The sequence below is a fragment of the Callospermophilus lateralis genome, chromosome 9, assembly GCF_048772815.1.
Source record: "Callospermophilus lateralis isolate mCalLat2 chromosome 9, mCalLat2.hap1, whole genome shotgun sequence".
Classification (NCBI taxonomy): domain Eukaryota; kingdom Metazoa; phylum Chordata; class Mammalia; order Rodentia; family Sciuridae; genus Callospermophilus; species Callospermophilus lateralis.
The window spans coordinates 69,719,476-69,733,453 of NC_135313.1; the positions used below are offsets into that span (position 1 = coordinate 69,719,476).

Here is a 13,978-nt window from a genome sequence, read left to right on the forward strand (position 1 = left end):
TCTTTCCCTTGACGAGCACTTCCCGCCTTCTTGCGGCCGCAACCCCTCGCAGGTGTCAACAGCTGCCTCCCCGGAATCCTCCTCCCTCCCCGCCACACCCCGCCCGGCCGCGCCCCACCTGCCCCACCGCGCTCGGGACGGAGGAGACGCCGATCTGATTGGCCGACAGCGGAGGGGGCGGGGCCTGCGCGCCCGGGTGGTTAGCGGCAACTGCACTGCCGAGGCAGGCTGGGCTCACCAGGAGGAGTGGGTGCCGCGTGCCACCGAAGACCTAGTGGGACCGCTTGGGCCCGCTCAGGATGAGGACGCGCTGGGAGACCCCTCGCCACGCGGCGGGGCTCCTCATGCTGCTCCTCTGGTGCTTGGGGATGGCGGAGCCTTCTGACCCTGCAGGTAACCGCGGGCGCGTCCGCAACTACCCCTGCTGGGGGCCTGACGCTGCAGGTCTGCCAACTTTCCTCCGCCTGAGTCAGGCCGGAGCTCCCGAGTCAGGTCACCGTTGTTTTGCTTTGGGGTCTGGAACCGATGAGGAAGTGTGGCGGGGAAAACGCTCTATTGCCCTCGGGGGCCGGGAGGAGGGCGCGACTGGGCGTGAAAGGGCAAGGTCTTTCTGGTGTTGAGCGGACCTGGATTTACCGAGCGGAGGCTCAGTATTTTCTGGGAGGTTTCTCAGCCCCTTTCTCGCCTACCTTTCTCTAGAATGTTGCTTCCCTGGGGTATGGAGCTCCCCATCTCCTACATGCTATCCCACCATTCTCTCGCCCCTTGGTCACCTTAGCCCCTCAGTGGCAAAGATGAGGTTCCACCACACCCCAAGGATTCTCACGAATTCCCTGACTTCAGTCCACCCACGGTGCGCCTCAAAAAGGAAGTCAGGTTAAGACTTCTTTTCCAAAAGGGACCATGACCAAGAGTCAGTTGTGATGCTCTCTCCCGCGCCTGGAGCAGTGACCCTTTCTTCAAATTGGCTTATCAACACCAAATGACCCCCGCGCCCACACAGGCCGAAGGCATCCAGCTAAAGCGCTTGGAAACCCACTGCCTCTCACTAGGTAACAGACTTTTGCCCATTGCTAATAATGCTGAGAATGGTGCTAGCCTCATCATCTCCCTTGGTACCAACTGGACTTTGCTTTTACTTTCTCTTTGCCTTGGCAAAGGGTGTGCCTAGGACTTTGTTTCTTCGTTGGGCTGCATAGTGGGCATTCTTCGGGCAGTCCCCACCCACAACTTCTACAGTCTTTCATGTATGAGGAAGGAAAAGATTATCAAGACAGTTTTTTAAAACCATGAAGTTGATTGTGACTTTTACTTTCTTTGCAGCTAAGTTACTATCTGGTTTAAACTTTATTCGAAGAGAGATGGTAAGAGGTTTCTCAGAATGGCATCATTCTGTCTACATCAAGGGCCTTTAAAATGGACCCTGATCTGACACTCTTTTCCATTCTTCTTTAGCCTTCTGTGCTGGGTCAGAAGAGCCATGAATAAGGCAACCCTTTATTGCTGTTAGAATTCTACTCTGCTTGCCCCACAATCCAAATCTAACTGCAGCAACTAACTGCAAACACTAACCTTTCAATTGCTCTCCTCTTGGCTTTTTTATATACCTGCCTTGGTTCTATTTTGTCTCCTCCACAAAATTCAAGGTTTTTACATCTACAGTCCCTGTTCTATCTAAGCCACCCAAAACAAAGAGAACCCATCTTAACTCTATTCTCCCTGAACTAGGTCCCCACACATTTTTTTTTTTTCCCTGCATCATTTCCTCACTCCTAGCTGCTGCTCTTGGTGGCTTTCTCTAACCTTCAGACCAGACTTGTGGTCTTATTAGGGGAAGCACTGGAATTTTGAACACTCAGCCATTTGGGTAGCTTGTTTGGCAGTGTGTCAGCTTCAGGATGCTAGTGATGGTATTCACCTCATTACATGTGTACCGCTAGGCTTGGGCAGGTAGTCTTGGTCACCCAAATGTTGGAGGAGAACTCTGTGTCCTTGAGAAGATGCCAAGAGCTTAGTTTACTTTTTTTTTTTTTTCCTCTTTGGAGAGCTAACAGCTTGCAGTAAACCAATCCTTCAGGGACTCCTGAGGTTCTCACCAGTCCTCACCACAGAGTCTGGCCTTGATAACTTTTTGATGCCTAATATTTTGCTATGGACCAAAATGATGTTACTTCAGGACCTGTTTTTAAACTAAAAACCAAGACTTCTGATTCTTTCCTACTACACCTGTATGCTCTGCACACTTGGCAGAGACCACAAAATGTTTAACATTGAATGGAGAAAGTTCCCTTGAAATTATTAATGCCATGATCTTTATCCTTTCTGCCATCCCAAGCCATTTCCCTCTCCATTGGTCTGCAGTTATAAAATGTTGTCATGCAGCTTCTCTGCCAAATCCTCAGAGCTCTTTGTTCTAGGGCCTGTAAGTCAGGACTTACTTAGTGATCAAACAACAAGAAAATGCCAAGAAGAGATGGTTTTCCTTTAATGTATATAAAAATACTAAAAAGTCACTGTCAATTTATGATAATGCTATTTATCCATTTTCTCTCAAATACCACTAGAGTATTTATATAAAATTATATAAAAAGTGAATCTAGGAGTGATCGGTCTTCTTTTCATCAATCTCTGCCTTTTAGATCTGTCCCAATTTTATATTTGGAGAGAAACATGAAAATTCCATTGAAGACTGATGTAAAGTTGTAAAGTGAACAAGATAAAATATAAGGCTATCAATAATTTGTTTTATAAATCGCTCTGTAATTACCTTTTCAAAGTGCAGTACATTTCTAAAATAGTTTATATGCCTTCATGTAAAAAATTTCTAAATAAGGAATTCGTTTTTTACACTCTTTCAGTTCTTCCCACTCTTCAACACACCATCCCATTGTATCAAAAGACTAAAGCAGATTGAACAGCTCCATAAAGAAAGATGGGGAAACTCATGAGAGAAAAAGATTCTCCTTAGCTAATGTATTGTTATGTATGTAATGTAATGTAAATGTATGCTTATATACTATCTATGAAGGCTAATAACAAGTTTCCTCAAGTCATTAATAGTGACTCTCTGTGCTAAGTGATCTCTTTAAGTGTTGAAGGTTGGTATTAAGTACAAATTTGGTTCAAATAGGTTTAGACTGTGGCAAGTTTCTACAGTCAGAAATGTTGCAATTTTTTAAGAATCTTGCCATTTATTAAGATGTTGTTGTTCTATACTAATCTACACCTCTCTTATAGTCTAGATCCTACCAGGTTAAATCTGCAGGTGTCCCATAAGTAACACATGTAGAAGATAGGAAAGAGTAAAAAAAAAAAAAAAAAAAAAAATTCTCGGGCTGAAGCTGTGGCTCAGCAGTAGCGCACTTGCCTGGAATATGTGAGGTACTGGGTTCAAACCTCAGCACCACATATAATAAGTAAATTAAAAAAATAAAGGTCCATTGACTTTAAAAAAAATTCTCTTCCAAATAATTTTTATAAAGCAAAACTGTCATCAAACTGTACATGCCCAGTACAAGTGAAATTAGAATGACCCCAAGTACCACTAGCAGTAGTGTTACATAATAATATTGTGAGCATCTGTTCAAGAACAATATGTGATGAATTCAGCAAAGGCTAGTAAAAATTGCAAGGATGGGAATGTTATTATCTGGTGGAAACATAGGATATTAGCTCTAGAAGTGGCTTAGATGTCTTATACTCCACTGCTTTCCTCTGATGTTTAGAGATATGAAGACCCTGGGAGATTAAGTGGTTTCAACAAGTTCTCCCATCTAACTGATAGTTTTAATCTAGGACTTCTAATTCCTTGTTCCACTGGCCTTTCCACTATACTAAGACTTTTACCTAATCAATTGAATTCTACGAGGGCAGCTTGAAAAACACAGAACTCAAAAAGCAAAAGAAGGCAAAGCTGCCATTTGCCTAAATCACCTGTTTGGGGTCAAGTGTCATAGAGCAGAATGCCCAGAAAAGAGGACAAGACTACAGGACAGAAGAGAGAAAGTTTCCAACAAGGGTGGTGGCCATGCCTCCAGAGGAGCAGACTTCTTTTTTTGTGATACAATTTCTTATACTTTGGAACCCAGATTTATTTTGAAGAGGTGAGAGAAAATAGTTGGGAAAAAGGTAGATCAGGCATCTACATAGCTGTTGAATATGTGGGAGAAGGACATTAGAGAAAGTATGAGTGGTCATATCAGAGGAGTACATTTTCCTTTTCTTGTTGACTATTCTCCCCTAACCTGTGACCATCAAAGAGAATGGCTGAGGGATGTCAAAAAAGAAAGAGCAAGAGAGAGAGATGCTGCTATAACGAGCATACCTAGCTGCAACCATATGCAATGCTTTAAAATTCAAATTTGAAAGAAGAAATAATTAAAATCTTTAAAGATTTTTTTGTTTTGTTTTGGTTTGGTTTTTTCCAGTAGTTGCTGTTCCTCTTACTGATCTTATTTAGAACAAAAAAAAATTCCACCCAAAGTTAAAAATGTAATCAGATTTTAACTTTATAGTTATTATTTACATTGTGAAATTTCCCCTCAAGTTGTCAGCCCTAGATATGTGAATTTTTAACTCTAAAGCTTGATTTATCTCCAGAAATAGCATTTGGTATTAGTAAAACCAGTGATTGTGAAGAAGGCATCAAAATGAAAGTGTCTTTTGAGAACCAAATTTTTTCAGGTTCTTCTGCTGAATTCTGGTCCATTGATAATGATTGTTGAAGCTTGTCTAAAACATTTCAGCTTTGCTTTCATCAACATGATGATGAAAGTATTTGTGCTAAAACTTTAATTTTTTTTCTTTGTAAAAGAACTAACCAAATTGTTCAATTATTGTTTGTTATAACAGATGTGAATCTTGCTCCACAAACTCAGGTGTGTAAAAAAAAAAGATGCGTTCCTATCTTATCAGGATAATCTAATTAAATTTGACTCTGTTCCCATTCTGCCAGGCTGTCAGAACTTTAATTGCTGTCATTGTTGGGGTCTTCTTCAGCTCATGATGGTCACCAGGGGAACATTCAGGAAGGCTAATGCTTTGGTCTTCTGTTCCCACTGGTTACTTCTCAGTTTCCCTTTGTCCAAACATGCTGGAACTTGGTGGCTCAGGTGACTCCTGGAGCTCATGATCCAGTCTTCCCAGGTAATCCACACAGTTAATCCCTCAATCTCTCCTCAGGTCCCATAGGGCTGATCACACATTCCCCCCTCCTCAGAACCCAGACCTCTTTTATTTCCTCTAGCTCCTTCACCCCACTATTCTGACCTCTTAGAAATCTCCTCTCTGAAACACCTCAGTGAATCAGTCTTCCACAGAAGCCTCAAAGGGAAGTGGCCTTTAAGCAAAGATTCCTTTTGTGTGGCCTCACTATCTTGCCATAAAGAGGGGAGCACAGAGGCCTGACTTCATACTTAAACCGGGGAAAGAACTTAAAGTGAGAACAAAGCTTTGATTTCTCATCTACTATTTTTCCCTGCCGTGCTAGCAAAAATGTAAAAAGACAGAGTTTTGGTCCCTAATAGACTCGGGATATTTTTCATTGACCACAGACTACCTGTCTAGGTAAGATGAAAACTAAGGAGCTTCTTTATCCTATTAAACAGGATCTGGGTGGGGGTGGGGGTTCTTTCACGGACTAGCAGGAACAAATACCCAAACTACTCTCGGCTTTACTTGTATTGATTCATTTTATCACATTCACAGTAGAAAATAGGTACTGTGTTACAAATGAGAAAACTGAAGTACTGGTTAAATAATGTGCCCCGATCTCGTGGCTAATAAGTAGCAGTAGAGACAGAATATGAGCCCAGGCAGGCTGGTTCTACAGACTGGCTCTACTACACACTGAACTGCCTCTCCAGCCACCTCTGTCCTTCTTCCTTGTGTTGGACATTACAGTTTATCAAGTTGGGAGGGTGGGAGCAGTCCAGGAGTGCTCAGAACTATCGTCAGCAAGCAGGGAGCAAGACACATTGGCCACATAATTCCAAATCCTGAAATGTCTTTTTTCACTGCCTGTCTTTAATCCAGGTAATCATCCATTCACCATCTTCAATGAAAACACAGGCAAGTGCATCAAGCCACTAGTTGGCTGGATAGTAGCAAAGGATTGTGATGGAAGTAAGGACATGTTATGGAAATGGGTATCCCAGCATCGGCTCTTTCATTTGCAATCCCAGAAGTGCCTTGGCCTAGATATTACCAAACCCACGGATTCCTTGAAAATGTTCAGCTGTGACTCCAATGCCATGCTGTGGTGGAAATGTGAGCACCACTCTCTGTATGGTGCTGCCCAGTACAGGTTGGCTCTAAAGGATGGCTATGCCATAGCCAGTACAAACACATCTGATGTCTGGAAGAAAGGAGGCTCTGAGGATAGCCTTTGTGACCAGCCTTACCATGGTGAGTACTGGAGAGGGACTTGGAGCCATTTGCTGTTGTGCTTATTAACTGTGACACGGAATATGCACGGTCAAATAAAAATGAAGTCATATGCTGGTAAGGGCAGTGAGCAAGCTATTTGGGTCCAGGCACTGTGAGTTTCATTTTTACCACATACCTGTGAGGTCGGTGGTATCTGACCCACCCCTACCCCTTTATGGGCAAGGCTAGGAGAGGTCAAGTCCCTTTTCAGAGGTCACATAGCCATATTGTAATGAGCCTGGGATATGAAATCTATGTGATGCCTGACTCCTATGATGACATGCTGAACTCTAGGAAAAAGGAAATGTTAGATTAATAGGAAACTCTTCCTGCTGATAAAAATTTAATAATGTTGATGTTATAAATGAAAACAGGAAAAGAAGTGTATTTTTCCTTGTCTTCGGGTTTTGAGACAGTGGGAATTTTTTAAAGTCTCATGTGTGTGTTCCATTTTCATTTTTGGCATGGCTATCATGTGTTGATGTTTTTATTTATGATTAAACTTTTTAAAAAAATATTTGTATTAGTTGTTGATGGATCTTTGTTTTATTTACTTATTTAGATGTGGTGTTGAGAATCAAACCCAGTGCTTCACACATGCTAGGCAAGCGCTCTACCACTGAGCCACAACCCCAACCCCTATGATTCAACATTTTAAGAGTAAACTTTTTCTTGGTTGCTTCCAAAAATAAGTATATGAATATTGCCATAGTCTTTGCTCTGAGTCTCACAATGAATTTCTAAGTTTAGAAAAAATAAGTGGATGTATTTTTTAAACTACTAAATGTGACTAGCTATCACCCAAGCAAATCTTTTTTTATCATGTTGCCGTAAATTAATTGAATATTGATGTACATATATAAATAATGTGTGTGTGTGTGTGTGTGTGTGTGTGTGTATATAATATATATATATATATAAAATCATCTAAATTCTATTATCTTACTCTTGTCCTACTTTTTAATTTCGATTATGATTATGATTATTTTGGTACCAGGAATTGAATCCAAGGGTTAAGAGTCACAAATTTGTGAGATGAGGTGTTTACATGGAAAACAAATTTCTTCAGTAATGTAAGATAAAATAGCTTCAGTGGTTAAAGAGGTTGACAGGCTTCTGACAGTTGTTCAACCCACCCCTCTTTTATATTTTATTTAGAGACAGGGTTTTGCTGAGGCTGGCTTTGAACTTGCAATCCTTCTGTCTCCGCCTCCCCCAGCCACTAGGATTACAGGCATGTGCCACTTTTTTTTTTTTTTTTTAAAGTCTCTTGTCCTTTTTTAAAAAACTTACATAGCTTTGCAGAGGTTTTCCCCTTCTCTAAAGCTCTTTTAAATTAAACTTGGCCACAGACTCAGGATAGCAGCTGAGTTCCCCTCTTTCCAGCTAAGGAACTTCTTTCTATTTTCTGGTGAGGATCTAGATATTCTGAGAATGTTTGGTTCCACTATTAACGGAGAAATAATACAGACTTAGAGATTGGGGTTTTCCTTCTCTTCAATCCCCAGCCTTTGAGTAGATGAACAAATCTGTTTCTGCTAGCCAGATTCCTTCTAAACTTAAAAGTGGTTACTTAAACTTAAAGCAATTATCATCTGTAACCCTAGTGACTCTGGAGGCCTAGACAGGAGAATCACAAGTTCAAGGCCAGACTCAGCAACTTAGCCCTAAGCAACTTAGTGAGACCTTGTCTCAAAATAAAAACCATTTTAAAAGGGGGCTGGGGACTGTAGCTCAATGGTGAAGTGCCCCTGGGTTCAATCCCCAGTACCAAAAGCAAAACAGGATTTCATTTCCCAAATACAGTGTGTTTATTTCTCCCTTGGCTTTTGCAATCTAAAAAGATTTTGCTTCTAATATATTAAGATTATTTATAATGTGTCTTAGGTTGCCTCATCCTTCAACCCCTCTCCTGTTTGAGTTATGTTCATATCAGAGGAAGTTTTAGTGGTATAAAATTTTTGAGTAAACTGCTTTTGACTAGCACTTAGATATGAATTTACATCATAAGCTATCTTGACCTGATCATGTTTGGTGAATCATTCCAAAGAATGGACTTTTGGTGGAGAATTAGCTGTAGAACTGTGTGAACTATCTGAGCTTTTGAGCAACTGTCAGAAGCCTGCCAACCTCTTTAGCCACTGAAGCTATTTTATCTTACATTACTGAAGAAATTTGTTTTCCATGTAAACACCTCATCTTAGAAATTTGTGACTCTTAAACTAATAAGCTGTTGTCTTAAGGATGCTATCACCCTAAAGTCACACATTCAGAGAAGACTCTTCTCAGGAAAGCCTGTCTTGCTAAGAAACCCCATGGATTCAAGAGTTCCCACCATAGCAAAGTGTGTGGAAATCAAACTCTCAAGTGAATAGTGAGCATCCTTTAACTGCCTCGGTGGTGGTGGTTTGCTTCTCCAAAGCATTTAGTGACTGGGAGCCCTTTTTTAATTTCTTTTTTAGTTGTATATAGACATAATACCTTTATTATCTTTATTTATTTCTATGTGTGAGGCAAGTGCTCTACGGCTGAGCCACAATCCCAGCCCGTGACTTGGAGCTTTTTAATGAAGCTCAGCTTTGAGCTATACCATGTGACTTGAAACCTGAGAGGACAACCATTGGTATCGAAGTTTTGCTTGTATGTCTCTCTCATCAGAGAGCCCAGTCTCATCCCCATTGCTCACAGCTGAGTGATTGGACATTTTACTTAACTATTCCACAAAAATGGGGATTTCACAAACAAGCATAGTATTACATACTGATCTCTCAGGCTTATGGTAAAGAGCATTTAAAGAAATGATCTTTATTTATGTATATGATCTTTATTTATGTATATGAAAGAACTTTGTATGACAGATATAAAGGTTTTAGAGGAAAAAAAAACCCATATGCTCCTATAAGTCATAGTCATGGGTGTTGGGGAACTGGCCTCTGGGTATTTTAATAGAAAGGGAAACGAGTCATGCATTGCTGGGAGTTTTTGGTGTGGTCAGAAACAAACCATATAATAAGCAGGATCCTTGTAAAACATAAGGTCAACATACTCTTTAACAGAAGGAACCAATTCAAAGCCATTTATATGACATAGGAAAACAAACCAATGATCCTTAAAAGATTTTGTTTTTTTTTCTTTTTGCAAAGAAAAGTGCCTAGTACTTTTTTTATAATGCTGCTTAATACATTCCAAATTTAAAAAGTTTCACACTTTAGTCAGATGAACACTTGAGAATGATAGAACACTTGAGGATGATAAGGGATGTAGAATCAAATACCATCTTAAGCACACTTTTAAGCAAATCTGTGAGACATTTCAAGGGACCCTAATAGCTTGAGATTTGATGATTATGCTTTAATAGTCTTTATTCAATCTGTTAATGACCAGGGTTTTAAACAAATTGAGAATATAGAAAAAGGTAACAGAAATAGATACAGGGTTAGGTGTCCTATAGAAATACTTTTTCAAGAGAAATATTATTGACCTAGCATTAAGCACTTCCTGTAGCATTTCCAGGCATATTTGAGGTTGAAATCATTTTTTCAGTATTTCTCTGAGTATTAGGGAAAAATTTTTTAAATATTAAGCTAGATCTGCTACCTTATTGGCCACCAGTTGGTCTCATGACTTCCCTATTAAAGCCAGTTCTTCTTTCTTTTTTAACATAAATTACTGTGCCTTACTCTTCCCCAAGAATCTACTCAGGAACCCAGCAGTTCTTCCTTTATTTCCTGAGAACCACAGTCTCAATTCTATCAAGCAGTGGGCTGTTTGTCCATCTAACTTCATAAGTAGTTCCAAAGTCCATACACACCCTCTATGATGCTAAGATATTTTTCTGCTAAGATATTTACACTTAAGTAAAAAAAAAAAAAATGGAGGTGAATTGTATCTCAGTCATGGTACACTTTTGATAAAGTACTCTGCTACCCATAGTAGAGTGACCCTTAAGCCAGGATCTTTTAGTGCTTTGTTACACAAATGAATCCGTACACAGATTATTTTACCAAATTCTGCATTTGTGAATGCAGAAACTAAGCTTGCCCACAGACATAGAGGGGACCCCAGTCTTCCAGCCCAAATGTGAACAGTCAGCATCATGCTCTTTCTTCTCTGTGCACCCCATTCAGATATTGTATTCCCATAAATGAAAACAGCCATTTCTTTAGAAACAATTGTAGGTATTAGCTAACTGAAAGTGATTGTCCAGTTTTCAATTCTTCTTTCCTCAACTTCCTCCCCAACCCACAGAGGTATATACCAGAGATGGGAATTCCTATGGAAGACCTTGTGAATTTCCATTCCTAATTGATGGGACATGGCATCATGACTGCATTCTTGATGATGACCACAATGGACCATGGTGTGCCACTACTTTACATTATAAATATGATCAAAAGTGGGGCATCTGCTTAATCCCAGGTATGTGTGGGCTGGTGAACTTCATGAATGGAAAGAAGAGTGCCATTTATATGAGGTAGAATGGAGAAGCAAGATCTCAAGATGACTCAAAAGTGCAACAAATATTATCCTAGATAAGGAGTATATATTTATAAGAAAAAAGGGTAGTAAAATGTAGCTTTGAATTTACATTCGGAAGCAGGTCAAGAAGAGAGCCAAGACAGCTTATAAAGTGAAAGATACCAGAGCAGGGGAGCATAGTTTCCAAGTTCCCGGTTAATGCTGATGATTTGACCTGTGAACCGCACTTTAGAATTACTTACCTAGGTCAAGGTCCAGGCGTTTCAACACCAAGAATATACTGAAATATAAAAATCCAATATTTGCTCCAGTTGTAATTGATAACTAACTGTAGTTTAGGGAAGGAATTTCAGATGTTAAAGGTAGCTTAGAAGTTATCTAGTGTAAACCCCTATTTCTCAGGTGAAAGGCAGCAAGCCCAGGCTGAAGGAAAGGCCTGTCAGGGTCAGACCACATTCATGTGGAGCCTGGTGGAGAAATCAGGATTCCTAATCCTCATTCTCCAGCATATACATCCCACTCTATTTGATGCCTTGCCTGGGATGTTTCTCATTGCCTTAGCCTGATGGGTCCCAGGGGTGGGAGGAGTTGTTATTGAATATATGCCTCCCAGAGCTACTTTTTATGAAAGAAGCAATACTGTGAGTTTTCTTAACCCCAAGGATTGCTAAGCCACAGAGGTGGTATTGCACGGCAAACACACTGCCATCCCACTGGCAGCAGGTTCTAGATTTACAATCAGAGGGCTTCAGTGGCAATAATGAACCTTTAGACAATGTTCTTACAAATTTTTCCTATTTTGTTTTCACCAAATGTCACAACCTTTGTTGCTGTGGAGGTCATAGGAAAGTGTCTGAGGAGGCAAAGTGTGCCATTCAAAGAGCAACAAAAGGGATTGGTGCTTTGACTGTAGCTCTGCCACAAACATCTGTAGGTCTTTGTTCCCCTCTGAAATGAGGGCATCAACAAGAGGATCTCAAGGGCCTTTTCCGCACATAGGTGCACGAGGCTGCCATCTGATGTATAATATGGGAAGTCCTTTGGAAAGCCCCCCAAGTGGAGCCTGGGATATACATCACACAGCCTACACTGTTTTTTCCCCTCTTGTTGGGAGCACGAGAGACTCTAAGTATGTTTTCGAACTAGTTGTCTCAACACCTATATATCCATCCAGGAAACAGCTTGAAGTTTCTTTGTCTGAAATTATACATTACTTTATATATTTTTAAAAATATTTATTTATTTGTAGATGAACACACAGTATCTTTATTTATTTTTATGTGGTGCTGAGAATCGAACCCAGTGCCTTACACATGCTAGGCAAGCACTTTACCACTGTGTGACAGTCCCAGCCCCTACTTTATATATTTACTAAAGAATATATGATGTATATTTTTAAAAGCATATACATATTTCTACACATATATATGTAATATAAATGTGCATATATAAAGTGAATTATATAATATTAAATATTTCATATATAACAAATTACATAATATTAATTATTTCATATATAGTGAATCACATAATATTAATTATATAATATATTCAACCATCTGCTAAAATATTAAGAAGAATCTTGGACTTAGTTTCCAAAATAAGATAGTCCATATTTATGGACTGTGTTCCATATCTTAGCCATTTAAATGGCATGTCTGTGAATACACTTGAACACTCAGTGGTTTCTCTACAGGTCGTGAGCAAACTCTCTGCCATCTCCCATTATGTTCCAGTGAGCTTGTTTTCTCTTAGTTGAGCATTACACACCTGTACACGTTGAGACTCCCACCTTCAAGCACAGGACAAGCAGGAGCACAGGTGAAAACATGGCATTATAGCTGATAGGGGACAAAGGGACAGTGGCAGCTTTCATCAGCCTGAATATTTGCTGTCCTCTGACTTCAATTTCATTATACCAAAAAATCAAAATATGGTCTAAACAAGCAATGGCAGCCTCCACTTTGGCACATCCTAAGAGTAAGCAAATTGAATTGCAGTATTGTAAGCAGACCAAGGAATAGAATATGTTATGCCTTTACTTTATGATCACTAAGTAATCTTTTATCAACAGAAAATGGCTGTGAAGGTAATTGGCAAAAGAATGAGCAGATTGGAAGTTGCTACCAGTTTAATAATCAGGCAACTCTTTCTTGGAAAGAAGCTTACATTTCGTGTCAGAGTCAAGGAGCTGACTTACTGAGCATCAGCAGTGCAGCTGAATTAACTTACCTCCAAGGTAGGTTTGACTTGCATGTTGCAGAGAAAATTGTTGACATTGTGAAGACACTTCCTCTTTCTACTTTCATATCCAGGTGTGTATCTTTTCTGTCTTCTTTTGGGATTTAAACTTCAACACTGAAGTTGCCAAACTACTGAATGTAAACATATTCCATGTATTGAGAATGCATGTTGAGATGGAGACTAAAGAGAGATTGATACTTAGAAAACAGGGTAGAAGATTAAACTGCTACCTTAACCTAAGCAAAAGGATTTTAAAAAGTGAGCAATAAGCTCTTTGAACACTGAAAAGTAGAAAATTCAAGGAAGGTAAGCAGATGGCCTCAGTAAAAATCCTCACATTCAAGTGGAGAAATACAGTCCTAGAAGAGAAACAAAGAGAGTTTTAAGAAATCTTAAAGTGGATATAACACAGATGTATAGAATGGATAGAGTTTTGTTTTGTTTATAGGATGGTAGTGGTAATTTTTAAATTTTTAATTATGAAAATTTAAATTATATAGGTAAGAACAGAAAACTAAAAGAGATCATTTATTCTTTCATATGAATTTCAGGAATACCTTGTTAATTTCAGTGAAAACCCTATGAAGATTTTCATTGGAATTGTGTTGAATCAGATTAATTAGGATTAGTCTATCTCTATATGAAATCTTCTCATTTATAAAAATGGCATTTCTTTTCTCTTTAGGTCTTCTTTTATGTACCCAGTAACATTCTGTAAGTTTTCCCATCATACTCTTGAAAAAAAAGCTAATAAACAGAAATTTTACATTATTTTTTAAATCAGAAAAAATCTATTTCTCAGTTTTAATAATTTATTTTCTGAATGAAA

General features: G+C 39.4%; 1 protein-coding gene across 2 annotated transcripts in view; it reads left to right on the forward strand.

Moving 5' to 3' along the window:
- Window positions 1-299: 299 nt before the first annotated feature.
- Ly75 (lymphocyte antigen 75) overlaps window positions 300-13,978 on the forward strand; it is a 92,464-nt gene continuing 78,785 nt past the window's right edge. For both annotated transcript variants that reach the window (XM_076865759.2, XM_076865758.2), the window contains exons 1-4: window positions 300-393; window positions 6,034-6,405; window positions 10,675-10,845; window positions 12,980-13,144. In XM_076865759.2, the coding sequence (XP_076721874.2) occupies window positions 300-393; window positions 6,034-6,405; window positions 10,675-10,845; window positions 12,980-13,144 (802 nt within the window). The remainder of the gene's footprint in view (window positions 394-6,033; window positions 6,406-10,674; window positions 10,846-12,979; window positions 13,145-13,978) is intronic.